This window comes from Typopeltis vanoorti, chromosome 7, assembly GCF_054136105.1.
Source record: "Typopeltis vanoorti isolate ZY-2024b chromosome 7, IOZ_Tvanoo_1.0, whole genome shotgun sequence".
Lineage (NCBI taxonomy): Eukaryota > Metazoa > Arthropoda > Arachnida > Uropygi > Thelyphonidae > Typopeltis > Typopeltis vanoorti.
In genome coordinates this window covers 142,425,078-142,440,799 of record NC_143555.1, presented here as the reverse complement: position 1 = coordinate 142,440,799, position 15,722 = coordinate 142,425,078, and the positions used below count along the sequence as shown (strand labels likewise).

Below are 15,722 nucleotides of genomic sequence, written 5' to 3'. Positions count from 1 at the left end.
GCTTTTTCTTGTACCTCAGATCTAGTCAGCTTAACCTTGTTGGATAACTTTCTATTTTTCCCAGATGCAAGCCTGGTAGGTCAAGTGATTAGTGTATCCACTCTCCAAGCAACAGTCATGTGTTCAAATTCAATCATGGGCATGGTTGTCTGTGATTGTCTTTAGGCGGGAGATGAAATTCATTGCCTGGGATGAGACCGACACCCATTTCATTCATTGTGTAAAATTTATGGAGACAAAAACACATGCTTGAGCAATTACTTTACTTACAGTTAAGTAAAGTAATTAAGAAAATAACACTAGAATGTTTTGACCTCTATATCAAGGTCGTCATCATCAGAAAAACATATATGAACAAAATAAGCTACATGCCACTAAACATAAGCTTTGTTAACTGTTTACACTAGCTTGGCCTCTGGTGAAAAAATATAATAAATAAATAAAATATATTAAAAAATAATTAAACAACATAAAATAGAATAAAATAAAAATTACAGTGGAACTACATCAAATGCACCTCTACAGTCCTGTTATCTTAAAGTGTTAGGTTTCTGCTGTCATGTTCTGGATGATGTACAGGTTGCAGATGAGTCTTCCAGACTCTTGGAATTACTAATTCATCATTCTTATTGAGATTACGATGATGAATCAGCATCTCACAAGCTTTCTTGAATTTTCTTTCAGGTACCAAGTTTGTACCAAAACTTGGTGCAGTGTAGGGACTCAAAAAGTCCCTACACTGCATGAGGAAGGAGGTTTGAATGTTGCCTTAATATTGTATTTATGTAGTGTTCTACTTATTATCATATTCCTCTAACATATGGTATGGATATGGCATTTTTGTAATCTTTTTGATCTTTCACAGTATTATTGTTGAAGATCTGTGATATTGTTAGATACTGTGAGAACAGCTGTGTGAACATGATGTTTAGGGCCTCCCTCGATGAGTCTAAGGACTCCTGGAGTAGCCCGTGGTAATAATAATAATAATCTTGTAAACTTTTTTTTTTTTTTTTTTTTTTGTAACCATTCTTTATAATGGCTACAAAAATGGCTTCATATTCATTCTTCAGCACCTGCTCATCAGATGAAATTGTTAGGACTCTATGAGGGTGCTGATGACCCCCTAGTTTTTTCTTGGATGGTGGTATGAATCCTTGTGTATGTACTGACCTGTGTGTTGACCATGAAGGAAAGACATTTGACAAGTGTCTCTATAAAAGGAAGAGAGTTATTGTTTTCAATCTCAATGGTAAATTGGATATGTTTGTTCTAGAACCAAATAATGAATAATATCATCAACATATAGAGCCAAAATTTGGGCTTTAGACTTGCTGAATCCAGAGCTCATTTATTTGTGGCTTGAAAAAGTATAGTCTCTAGTAGGGTTTAATAAATAGCTTAATAAAAAGGGAAAAAAATTAGCTACCAGCTAAATCTCATAGCCATTTTTACAGCCACCAAGAAAAAACTCTTTAGGACCTCCAGTCTAGAGGTAAGCTTGCAGAATAATGGTTTTTAAGTAGCCTATGTTTTTAAGTAGCCTCAAAAAGAAAGTACGCTGGGTTTCACCATGATGTCTGACATAACTGACTGAAACCATTGCTCCTATTGTATACTTGAAGAAATGAAACAATCTTTGCACTTGAATCCAAACACAATTTCTGACAACTGCAAGCTTCCAGTAATCAAAGTGCTTTATTACTCATTGGTATTACATTGAGGGATGAAACTCACCACGACCTACTGGTGCTTAATATCACAGGTGCTTGTGCTTTCTTCTGCGGGATGTGGACACTGAACCTCAATTCCTATCTGTACTAGTTCACAACCAGTTTTTAACTGCATTCTGATAATTTGATGTCTGTTTGGTAAGAGATATATATCCATAGCTACTAACAAGCTCACCAATGAAAAGGTGTAAGCAGAGGACTAGAGTGTTGCAAACCAGGTGGATATCATCAGAGTTTTTGAGTCTGGTGAGTACCACGTAAAACTTTTTTTAGACAAAAAAATTACTTTACATTTATATTTACATTGCTAGTTCTGTACATTTTCATGCACTTCAGGTAAAAAACATACAAACAGATAGATAATGCTTTATATATATATATATATATATATATATATATAAAAAGAAGAAGTACCTGGCTTTATCTGTTAAAAAAATAAAATATTTCATATTTCTATGAATGCAGTTATTTAAATTGAGAACTGTAAACCTTCTAACTTCACACTAATAAACATAGCATGGAAATCTGAGAAAAAAATTTGAGAACTTACATCTGATTTAATAGAACAAGAATTAAATTCTCCACATGACTTTCTGCATGAAGTATCACAATGCCATAAGTTGCAACTTCTAGCAGCTGGAAACACTGCAAATGATACAAGTAAAATGCTTATAGTTTAATTTCAAGTTAAATAAATTTTAACACATTCACACTATGCAAGGATAAATATATTCTCATGCAGTACCAAGGTTGGTACTGAATGAGAAGATTTCTTGTTTTTGCAATATGGATGGGCAGGACACAAATCATGGATGTATTTCAGTTGAAACCAAAACAACGTAGAGGAGAGGAAAAGAATGTGTTTGCTTCAAGATATATTAGAAATCAATAATTAAGGGGAATCCTATATTTGATTGGTATATGAGCCACACACTATATGGGAATGAGTAGCCTACATTTAAAAAAAAATGAGCTCCGATATCTGCTTTTTTCCCTGTAGGGAGCGAGGAAGAAAGGCCATTTTAGCCCTATTTAACTTTTTAGGGATGGGGGAGAGGTCAGTATCCTTTTGATTGTTCCACAGATTTTCTAAAATGTTTATTTTTTCATATATATCCTTATGCAACTCAAATAATTAAACTGAAGCAGAAAAATTGGATTAAGTACCAGATTGATATAATAGGCATGACTGAGGCAAAGAAGACAAAAACAGGTGACATCTTTCTAAGGAACAAATACAAAATGTTATATTCAGGCAATGACAATCAGGGAAAAGAGGGAGCAGCTATAGTATTCAACACTAATTGAGGATGATCTTCTTGAATGGCATGCAATATCAACTAAAGTGATGTGGGCAAATATCAGAATGGGGAACTAGACAATGACACTTATTTGTGCTTATGGTCCCACAGAGAGTTCTACCAAGTAACAAATGGAGAAATTTTGAGGCATTAGAGAAAAAAGCTGACACAATGAAAAAGGAAAAGTCAGTCCTTGTTAGAGATCTGAACAGCAGAGTAGGAAATGATCACCAGATATATAGAAGTGTTTGGGGAAAATTTGGAGCAAAATGCAAAACTAGTAATAATGATAAATGCCTGCTGGATTTCTGTTCAGGACATGGTTTAGTTATTACTAACACCATGTTTTATGTGCACAAATTCATATGGAGACAAGATGCAAGAAATAAGAAGAGTCTCACTGACTATGTTATAGTTGATAGCAATGTTTCCCCACTGAAATACAAAGTGATCACTATTTATTTTTGAGCAGGATAATATTGAATTTCATATTGAAAAGCAGTGTGTGTAAGAAAGTTTAAAACAAATCAAAGTTGAGCAGCTTTCAGAGGTAAACTGTAGACTCAAATACACAAACAGTGATTGATTCAGCCAGAGAGGCATGTGGTGAGGTTGTCTGTAAGGATAGAGAAATCAGAACTCCATGGTGGACTCAGGAGGTGCAAGGAATACAGAGAAAAATGTAAGAAAGTGAAGCCGCGTGTAAAACTAGCAAACTAAAACTAAACAAAAACAAGTAAAACTAAACAAATTTATTTGTTATGTTCAGAACTTTGTGCTGAACACAGAAAATAAATATCAGGAAGGTGGCAAAATATTCTGAAGGATATTGAAAAAGCTTAGAAATGGAGGAAAAAAGTACTGTAAAAGGAATCAGAGATGATAAAAATGACATGAAAACTGAAGATAAAGATAATCTAGATGTCTAGAGTAATTACTTTGAAAGACTGCTAAATGAAACAAGCAATAATAGCATGGTGGTAAAGAATCTCCCAACAAGAATGCAGTCAGGAATACATATCCATACTTAAAGTAGAAAAAGGCATCAAAAACCTGAAATGTGGAAAGGTGGCTGGAGTAGATGAAATTTGATCAGAAATGTCAAATATGAAGGTATACAAGTTTTACAGTGGCAGAACTGCATAATTCAGAGAGTCTGGTCAGAGGGTCAAATTCTGGATGATTGGAGCATAGCTGTCATAGTACCCATCTATAAAAAAGGAAATAAACTGAATTGTTTTCTTTTTCTAATACTAATACCATACAGGAGAAGTTGAAAGACCTATAGGTATATCAGTTCTGTGTACGGGGTACAGATGAGGAGTGAGATAGATGTTACTATGTTTTTTTTTGAAGAGTTACAGGGAATACTTCTTGAGGAAGGCTCCAGAGGAGAGAGGTGGGCAGAATAAAAAAGGATGAATAGAAGTAGGTTCGTTGTGTTTGCAACTGCACAGTAAAGGGATACTGGGCAGTTGCAGTTCTTGTGTTAACAGCAAACAAAAAGTGAAGGAATGATGGTAGCCAGTTCACTGGATCAGTGACAATGGAAGTACTTGTAGAATAGACACAGTGCTGAAAAATTGCGACTGTGAGATAAAGATTGAAGTGAATCTGTAAAAGAAGGATCATCTATGAGTCTAATTGCATGCCTTTGATGGTATCAAGAATTTTAAGAACATGTGAGCAGCATTCTAAACAAGGGTGGATTTGGGATTTGTATATATTGAAAAGTTGGTTGGGTGTAAAACAGACTCTTGAATGAAAGAGAATGCCAAATTTTTGGATGCTGATGTGATGTGTTTATACCAGGAAAGACTAGAGGTAAACATTAGCATTTCTGATCTTGTCTGGTGATTTGTGTATTAATGAGGATAAGGGTAGGTGAGCTGAAATCTCATTTGAGTGAGAAAAGGCAAAACTGTTTTGGTGGCACTGAATGTAACAAGGTTGTCCTCACCCCATTGGAAGATAATATGTAAATCAATGTTTAAGGCACAAGTTGTGGATATTTGTGTAGCCTGGGACATCAGAGTACTCATGGTTTGTCAAATGAGTAATGAGTAGAGAGTACTATTGTCTGTAAAGCTATGGATGGGATTAGTGGTTACAGTGAGTAGGTTGTTTATGTACAGGAGAAAGAGAGTGGGTGATAGGAGGCATTCCAGCATTGCTGGTGAAGCTCAAAGAGAGAGAGAGAGAGGGCCATCTACCATGACTAGCAAAGGATGATCAGAGAGAAAGCTAACTCCCAATTACAGAGGGTAGTAGGGAGACGACGAACAATTTGCTTAGTAGGCCTCAATGCCATACACCAGGGGTCTTCAACGCATGGCCCACAGGCCACTTGTGGCCCGCAGAATTGTTTGCTGTGGTCTGCAGGCCATTTTGAAAAAATAACTACTTAACATTAAAACGCAATTAAATAAAAAGTAATTTCAATGAAGCCCGTAGGCCACTAAGCTATACTGAGGTATTTAGAATTGTAAGATACTTTCCAGATTCACAAGAAATGGTATGCATTTGATACTTTACATAAAATCCTATAAAAATAAATATTAAATAGACATGCTTCTTCAGCCATCTACCAACACCAATCGGTACTTAAATACTAGTACTAACATCGCAGGTAGATGGCTGAAAAGGTAGTTTATTCGAGTGTTGTCTAGTGCTTTCCAGATACATCTCGAAGGTTCTCGATACTTCGTTATTTTCATATAAATACAAGAGGATATCATCCTCAGTCAGTCGTGAACAGCGTGATATTCGTGTATAAGCGTATGCAGGTTCATCGTGTCAGCCATAGCCTATTGTGGTTTTATATTGCCAGACTTTTTTCTTTAGTGTGCGACATATTCAGTGTATAATAACTTTTACTCAGCCATTTTGGATTATTTTTTTGGGTTCACCTTCCATAGTGATGGAAGGTGAACAACTACGAAGTGTAAATCAAGTAATTCTTGTCAGGTTTTTAATGAAAAGTGGACCAATTTGTACTTTTTTGTGCCGATCGACGATAAGCCAGTGTGTGTGATTTGTTGTGAGTCAGTGTCAGTATCAAAAGAATACAATAAAAAAACGACATTATGAGACAAACATGCATCCAATTTCAATCACCTTCAAGGGCAGCTTGAAGTGGACAAAGTGAACCATCTCCAAATTGATTTAAAATGCCAGCAGAGTACATTTAAAAGGCAGAGGGAAGAGAGCAAAGTGTGCGTCAAAAGCCTTCTTGGACGGTCAGTTTGTGAAAGAGTGTCTCATCACTGCTGGGGATATTCTGTGCCCAAATAATAAAGAAGTGTTTAAAAAATCGATTTGTCTGGGGTAACTCTAGCGCAACATGTTGAAGAACTTGCCAATGATATTGAAGGAACTTTAAAAAAAACAGTCGCCCGAATTTATGTCATATTCACTTGCTTTAGATGAGAGCACAGATATGAAGGATACAGCACAACTGGCTATCTTTGTCCGTGGCACTGATCAACAATTCACTGTGACAGAAGAACGGCTAGCACTCGTACCTATGAAGGGAATGACAAAAGGCGCTGATATTCTTGAAGGGCCAAGAAAATGCTCTGAAATACTCTGAATGTTTCGACCCCAGCTTAACCAACCTCGAGGGTGTGGTAACTGGTGGTACCCCTGCTATGGTGGGAAAGAACGAAGGGTTTGTTGCACTGCTACGGAAAGAACCGGAACTAGAAGGAAAATATTTCGTCCATTACCATTGTTTAATCCACAAGGAGAATTTGTGTGTGAAAACGATTGGATTTGAGAGCGTCATTAAAGTTATTGCGACCGCCATCAACATTATTAGGACAAGAGGATTGAATCATCATCAATTTCAAGAATTTTTGACCCAAAAGTGCAAAACTGATCATGGCAATGGTTTATTATAGTGATGTGTGTTGGTTGAGCAGAGGGAAGATCCTTAAAAGTGTCTTTGACTTAAGGAGCGAAATACAGCAGTTCATGCACATCAAGGGGAATCTGATTGCGAAATTTAACAATCCGAAGTGGATGACAGACTTTGCCTTTATGACTGACATCTCGTTTCATATGAATGACCTAAATATGTGACTACAATCCAAAGATCAACTGGTGCACACTCTGTTTGATCACATCAAAGCTTTTGTGACCAAGCTCAAACTTTGGGAGGCACAATTCGCAAAAAAAAAAAGACTTTTTTCAGCTTCTTGCTGAGTCCAACTGTTCGTCTCTTGATGAATACATTACAAAATTAGCTGGTTGCGAAGTGAGTTCGGAGAGAGATTTAGTGACTTTTGTAGTCAACAGTCTTCTTTAGATTTATTTTCCATGCCATTCAGTGTCAATGCTGCCGAAAAGCCAGGCTCAGTAAAATGGAGCTGCTTGAACTCCAAAACAACTCTTCTTTGAGAGAAAAATTATTCAGTGTAACCTTGCTTACATTTTACAAAGACTACATTTCAGAGGATGCATTCCCTAATCTTCGCTGGCATGCTTTGAAGATGTGCACTTTGTTAGGAAGCACATACTTATGTGAGCAGTTCTTCTCCAGAATGAAGCATATGAAGTCCAAGATAAGAACTCAGATTACGGACCAACATCTCGAGAATACTCTGCGCACAGCGACTTGCAACATCGATGCAAATATCGACAAGCTGATCAAGGAAAAATATTGCCAAGTTGCCCATTGACATTGTAAAAAATTAATGTTTTCTTCATTAAATTATCTTTTTTCAAGTACTGATTGTATTTTATTTACTTATCATGAACCCGACTCCTACCTAAGTTCTTAAAGCTGAGTTTGCTTATTTTTATAAGATTTTATGTAAAGTATCAAATGCACAGTGTTCATTATCTTACATTACAATTCTTACAATTACATTTTACAATTCTAAATATCGCAATATAGCTTAGTGGCCCGTTGGCTTTGTTGAAATTTTTAATGCGATCCGCACTGTCTGAAAGGTTGAAGATCCCTGCCATACACAGTTAAAAGCTTGGGAAATGTCAAAGGCAACAGTACAAGTTTTTCTGAACTTTTCCATGGTAGATGATGTAAGCTACAAGATCAGCTGTGGATTTTGAATGGTGGAATCCGTACTGATGGTTGCTGATTAATTTGTGGACTTCTAAGTAGTGGAGGAGTTGGGTATTGATGACTATTTTCCATTAGTTTAGAGAAGACAGAGGTGATGGCAATTGGTCAGTAGTTTGACAGAAGATTTCTATCACCATTTTTCTTGAATTAGGATGGATATGCAATTGCTTCCATACATTGGGATCAGTACCAGATATGTATAATAAATTATAGAGACAATGCAAGATAGGTGTCAGATCTGGAGTACAATTTTTGAGAACAACTGGAGAGATGAACAAAAAGCTTTTTAGTATCCAAGTTATTCAATAGTTTTATGATTTTTTGTCGAGAAACTGTAGGAGGCATATGGTACTTGGATTTCAGTATGGTAGGAGGTGATTTCCCTTGGTCATCCATGCAGGAGTTTGAGGAAAAGAGTGAGTGATGTCAGGAGGTCAACTATATAGTCAGCTTTAGATGAAGTAACAGTGGTGCCATCAGGATGAGACAGAGATGGAAATGCAGGAGAGCAGAATGTGATGATTACAGATGAATGTTCCTGGTAAGATTTATGCAAGTATTCTTGAGAAATGGCTAAGAACAATTGTGGAAGGGAAGCTTGGTGAAGAACAAGTTGAATTTTGAGCAAATAGAGGTTGTCAGGATCAGCAAGATTCCCTGACTTAAATGAATTAACTGTTTTAATAAATTGGATATAAAAAATCAGCAATAAAAAGAAAGACAACAAAAGTGGGCAGAAACACTGAAAACATCAATTCCTGAACACAGAGAACAAGTAAAACATTTCAGCTATTTAGGCACAATTTTTAGGGAAGATGTTAAATTCATTATCTATATGGAAATCGACAACAGAATTAGTAAAGCTTATGAGACAGGAAATCAATTTAATAAATTTATATGGAATAAGAAAGAAATTAGTGAAAATGCTAAATTAGCTATATATATATATATAAGACAGTGTTCAAACCAATTTTAACTTATGAATTTGAGAGCTGGGTTAGAAATCAAAAGACTGGAGACCAAGATATGAGAGTTATGAGAAAGATTAGTGGAGTGAACAGATGGAATCAATGGCAGTATCATCTTAAAATGAGGATATTAGGAAAGAACTTGCCATTGTTAGCATTCAGGAATGTGTTAGAACTAATCTCAGGTGGTGTGATTACTTAAACAGAATGGGAGAGGAAAGATTAACAAAACTAGTGTTCTTTGCCAGGTTGGCAGGAAGAAAGATTCAGAAGAAGACCAAGATGTAGATGTATTGATACAGTAAAAAGTGCCTTAAAAGAGAGAAATATAAGATATGATAATGTTAGAGTCTTGACAGATAATAGGAAAATTGTTGATTGGAAGTCAGTAATGATGAAACTTTTTTTAATAATACTTAGTACTATCATAATTATCCTGTACCCCCCCCTCTGAGAGACCATATCAGGAATTTGATGAAGATAATTAAAAATGTACCACCTATTCCATTATTTTATATTCAATTACTATTTTTGATCTGCTATGATCCTTGCCTTTAAATGACATGATCGTTGTTATTTTTTGTGAATCTAATATTCTTTAGTGTAAAGTCAATTCATTATCTTAAGAAATTATTAGTACTGTAATTTCAAATTTCTTGTACAATCTGAAACATTATTCATCTCCATTATTACAATATTTTCTAATGAAAGAAAAAAAAATTAAATTGCAATTGTCACTTTTCTAAATTTCATATTATGAAGAGAAAAGCTGCAATTTAAATTTTTTGGAAGTTGCAGTTACAATCCTTCACTTAAATGAAGTTCATGAATATGCAATTGAATTTTAATGGCAACATTTTATTGAACAAACAAGCTATTTTTACCAAAAACCCTTTTTCATTTCAACTGACATTATAAAAGAAGAAAAGTTAATCAATTAATTTATAAATTAATCTGAAATAAACTAAGTTTCAGTTCAAACAATACTTTTTTTTTTTTGTATTTTAGAATTTATCAATGCAATGAAAATGCAGATAGTATGAAAAAAAAGAATACCTACTTGTAATATTACAGGATCTTTTTCTAAAGTTCCATAATTATGAATAAAAGCAGACAATGCTGAATATATATGAAATGTGCTACACAGAGATTCTCTTACGTTATGGTTCTTGACTGCAATTAAATAACATATAAGAAATACATAAGATTATATCAGTTACATATTTTCATATTAATGGTTAACAATGCAATGCTTATCTCACTTTTAAACAAGAACTGTAACTAGATTCATCAAATAACATCACTGACCTCAATTCTAATTAACTATTACATAACTGTTACTTTCAACTACATCATTATTAAGCAGTTAGTCCGATGTTTTTAAGTGGTAAATTCCATAAAAGGCTAAATGCCTGCCAACAAGAGAAAAGTTAATTTTCATAAGAATGAAAATCAACTCTGATGTCAAAGTATAACCACTGGTTATTTTAAAAATTTGATAGCATAGCCTTTTCTTTCCCACTGCAAAAGATCATTATCATCAAATTCCTGCCATGTACCCTCGAGGGGTGTGCAGGATATGATAGTACTACATGAAAAATTACATCATTACTAACTTCCTATCTACAATTTTCCTCCAAATCAGTCTGTTACTTGTCAAGACTCCAACACTATCAGATCTTATATTTCTATCGTTTAAGGCACTTTGTACCGTATCAATCCACCTACATCTTGGTCTTCCTCTAGGTCGTTTTCCTGCCAACCTGGCAGAGAACACTTGTTTTGCTAATCTTTCCTGGCCCATTCTGTTTAAGTGACCATACCAACTAAGATTAGCTATGCTAATGTATTCCAGGATGTTGACAATGTCAACTTCTTTCCTAATATCCTCGTTTTTAATATGATATTGCCATTGATGCCATATGTTTATGCCTTTAATCCTTCTCAGGACTCTCATATCTGCGGTCTCTAGTCTTTGGTCAAGTGTTTTACTCCTGACTCAGCTCTCAGATCCATAAGTTAAAACTGGTTTGAAATTGTATACAGCTAATTCAGTGTTTGACTCTTGTCTCTAATCTCTCTCTTGTATACAGCTAATTCAGTGTTCGACTAATTTCTCTCTTATTCCATATGAATTTATTCAACTGACTTCTTACAATACCAGTTTTGTTGATTCTGTTGTCTATTTCAATATTTAATTTACCATCTTAATAAAAATTGTGCCTAAGTAGCTGAAATACCAGTTTACATACATGAAATACAGTTACAATACCAGTTTTGTTGATTCTATTGTCTATTTCCATATTTAATTTACCATCTTAATAAAAATTGTGCCTAAGTAGCTGAAATGTTTTACTTGTTCCATAGGTTCTCTGTTCAGAAAGCAGTTGACATTTTCAATGATTCTGCCTATTTTCATACCATGTCTATTACAACCGTTATTCAATTTAGTCAGGGAACTTTGCAGACTTGTAGCGGATTTATTTAGAAGCATAACATCATCTGCATAAAGCAAAGAGCTGACTTTAACATCTCTAATTTTGATATGTTTAATACCACTTTCCTTCATAATGTGATCCATATAGATAATAAATAACAGAGGGGATAATGTACATCCTTGTCTCACACCAGATTTAACATTAAACCATCTTCCTGTACTTCCTTCAATTCTAACTGCTCACTTACAACTCAAATAAAGACTAAGTACTGCTTGATATAATGACCCATTGACACGTTATAACTGTAGCATTTTGAATAGCTTCTCTCTTGGCACCTTGTCATATGCTTTTTCCAGATCTACAAATCTCAAGTACAGATCTTTGTTATATTCCCATGACTTTTCAACAATTTGTCATAAAGTGAATATCTGATCCTGACAGCCTCTATTTGGCCTGAATCCAGGTTGTTTCTCAACAAGCTTCTCTTCCACAATCCTTCTCACCCATTTCTCAAATATACTGGCATAAATCTTACCAGGAACACTCAGTAGGGAAATACTTCTGTAATTCTCACAATCAGTTTTATTTCCCTTTTTATATATGGGTACTATGAGAGCTCTACTCCAATCATCTGGAATTCGTCCTTCTGTCCAGGCCCTCTGAACTATGCAGTGTAGCCACTGTAAAACTTTTATACTCCATACTTGAGCATTTCTGGTCTAATATTATCTACTCCAACTGGCTTTCCACATTTCAGACTTTTGATGGCTTTTTCTACTTCAAGTATGGATATGTATTCCTGATTGCATGCCTGGTCAGTGTTTTTGATCACTGTGCTGTCATCACTGCTAGTTTCATTTAGCAATTTTTCGAAGTAATTACTCCATACTTCAAGGATATCTTTTTCTCCAGTTTTCATATCACCTTTGTCATCTCTAATTCCTTTAATAGCACTCCTTCCTCCATTTCTGAGCTTCATCAACAACCTCCAGAATATCTTGCAACCATCTTGATATTTATTTTCTATGTTCTTACCAAAGTCTTCTCTTGACTTTTGTTTAGCTAGTTTTACACTGTGTTTAGATTGCTTACATTTGTCTCTGTATTCTCTAAGAGCACAACTGGACCTATTTGCCAGAAACTTTTGATATGCTTTCTTCTTTTCCTTCACTGCCTCTTTAACTTCCAGTGTTCACCATGGAGTTCTGATTTTTCTATCCTTGCAGACAACCACACCACATGCCTCTCTGGCTGAATCAATCAGGATTTTCTTCAAGGCTTACCACTAAATCTCCAAGGTTTGGTTCCTGTTCTCAAATTTTCATTTTTTCTTCAATAATCTTTGTGTATTTTAGTCTACAGTTCACATCTGAGAGCTGCTCAACTTTTATTTGCTTTAAAACTTTTCTTACATGTTATTCTTTTCAATATGAAATTCAATTTTATCCTGCTCAAGACTAAATAGTGATCACTTCCAATTTCAAAGCCTTTGTACACTCTGGTGTCCTGCACCAGGGAGAAAACATCACTATCAACAATAAAATAGTCAATGAGACTTTTCTTATTCCTTGTCTCTTCTCTCCATGTGAATTTGTGCACATTTTTATGTTGGAACATGGTGTTAGTAATAACTAGTCCATGTCCTGAGCAAAAGGTAGACATGTTATAAGTGAATAAAATGTGGAATTTGCCCACACTAGAAATAAATATTTAACATGTGCAGAATTTCTGGTTTCATATCAAGACTATTTTCCATGCATAAAGTTAAAGAATGCTTATAAATGTCTTTAGATGGTAGATGAGTTTCATTATCTGGTGTGAGGTCATCATTTCATTTATTGTTCTGAAATGGCTTGAAAAAATGTGCTATCTATTCTCCAGAGGAGAACTTCTATATCATCTAATCCTTATCCCACCCATAGTACTAATGTACAATACATTTACAGCCTTTCATGGGCAGGGAAAAATTCATATAAAAACTAGATTTGTGTTCAGTAACCATGTTAAAAGTAATGTTTACATAATAACGCTGATATTTTTAAATTAGAGAAGTGACCAGTTATTGTATATAATATAACTGACATGCTAAAGAAACAAAGTAACTTTGCAGAAATGTATGTCTAATTTAAATACAAATTTAGTTACTTTATCAGTTTTTTATAATGTAACTCATACCCACAAAAGGTTGTAAACTTAATAGTACATTCATACAGTGGGTGAGCTAAGGATTTTCTCATTTGATCTCATCCTTTCTTTCATATTGAGCTCAATGGCTCATAACGATTTTATTTTATACAGTACACAATTTTTGTACAAAAAAGGATCAAACATGGAACTCTACAAGATGCTTTAGGTACTCTGCAAAAAGCAGGATGGTAGTTACAAAACAGATAATGAAATTCACCTCCCACCTAAAAAAATTCACAAATATTCATGACCATAGTGGAATTCAAACCTGCAACTTGTTGATTAGGGAGCAAGAATATTAAACACTCAGTCAATCAGGCCAACTAATTTAAAGTTAATAATTTATTATCCTTTGAGCTTCAGATTAAATAAGTTTTTGTGTGTATAATTCACACAAATTTGTGTGTATCAAAAAAAAAAATAATAATAATAATAAATTAAGTGATACTACTACTTATTCAATTCACCCATCCTAAGAGATGGGTGGAGTTCCTGATTAGAGGTCATGATGAATTAATGTAGCCAGCACATAACTCTTCTGCTGCACACCTTAAGGACAAGTACCAATGCCTGCTATGTGTTCATAGGACCTGTTATGAGGTATAAAAAACTAAAGTTTTCCAGGGATAAACCCTCCACTTTCATGAGACCAGTTAACTCAGGGGTCCTCATGTGACAGACGAGATTCAAACCTAGGTCTTTCCAACCAAAGGGCTCATCTATACCAACTGAGCTACAGAGGCTCTAAGAGATGCTAATATTTCACTAATAAATGAACTTAAGAATTGCTCAAAACAAATAATTATAATCATCAAAATATTAATCAGCATTAGGCATGATATATTATATGTAGGGTACAACAAGATATGTAAGTTTTGGAATAGGTTTAATGAGCTTGGTTAAAGATATTAAAAGTAATTTTCATGTAGCATTTAGAAGGTAAATAAATCAGTTGAAGTTTAACTGATTAGGAAAACATTTCTGTGTGTTAAAATTTAACCTAAGTAAATTTTAAATATCAATTTAAATGCACATATGTACGTACATGAACAAAACATGATACATCTTTTTAAAGAGATACATAAAGGAATTGGAGCCTCCATAGCTATTTGGTATCGACGATGCCCTTCAGTTGGAAAGAGTTAGGTTTGAAACCCATCTAGAACATGAAAAATCTCTATCAAGGCTTTTTAATTGATGATGATGTTGGATTCAGATGGAAGTTAAAGGTTTTCCCTCTCAGAAACAAGGTTTTCATCCCACAAAACAGACAAACTGACTAGAATACACAATTTACAGATACAGAAGTCAACATAGACAGGATCGATTTCCCTTAACATAAGCAGATTTATAGGAAGCCAAGTTACTTGGCTGCAAAAGGCCATTGAGTCTAATACAAAAGGGAAAGTGGGATGAGATAGAGAAATTATGTTTCGATATAAACACCAGTAATTTTTAATAGCAGTTAATTTATATGATAGCAAACTCGCTCGCTCACTCACTGGTTATAATGAATTATCAACAGAATTCCAGCCAAAGACTCTCATATCAAGCTTTCCAATATTTTTTGTAACTACAAGTTGCACTATTGCTCATTTCAAATAGATAGCTTTTTTCATTTCATTAATCCAGCACAACAATTCAAGAGACTGTATTAAATGTCAGAATGATTTCTAAAACTGCTTATTTATTCAATGTTATGAAAACTGCAGTTTAAAAGCAATGATGCAAGTAATATTCCAATGATAAATATTCAAAATACTGAAGAGAACTACCGACATGAAGAGAACAGACAGTAGGCAAAGAGATAGAATAATGGGTATGAAGGAAATATACTTTTTCACTTGTATTCTCACATACCTGAAGCCTATCCTAATTTTATTTTTTACTTGTACCATAATAAATGCCTTCATTAATTGTTATGTATGCACAAATCAATTTGTATTTTCTTTAATGTGATTCCTATCCATGAAAGATTGTAAACTTATACTACATCGGCACTATGA

The 15,722-nt window shown here is 34.5% G+C and overlaps 1 protein-coding gene across 3 annotated transcripts in view; it reads right to left on the bottom strand.

Annotated features, from left to right (window-relative positions):
- The window catches only part of LOC150105143 (protein CIP2A homolog), a 251,661-nt gene that overhangs the window by 198,319 nt on the left and 37,620 nt on the right, over positions 1-15,722 (bottom strand). For all 3 annotated transcript variants that reach the window (XM_090396177.1, XM_090396179.1, XM_090396178.1), the window contains exons 4-5: positions 10,152-10,264; positions 2,284-2,378 (exon numbers count right to left, since the gene is read on the bottom strand). In XM_090396177.1, the coding sequence (XP_090252303.1) occupies positions 2,284-2,378; positions 10,152-10,264 (208 nt within the window). The remainder of the gene's footprint in view (positions 1-2,283; positions 2,379-10,151; positions 10,265-15,722) is intronic.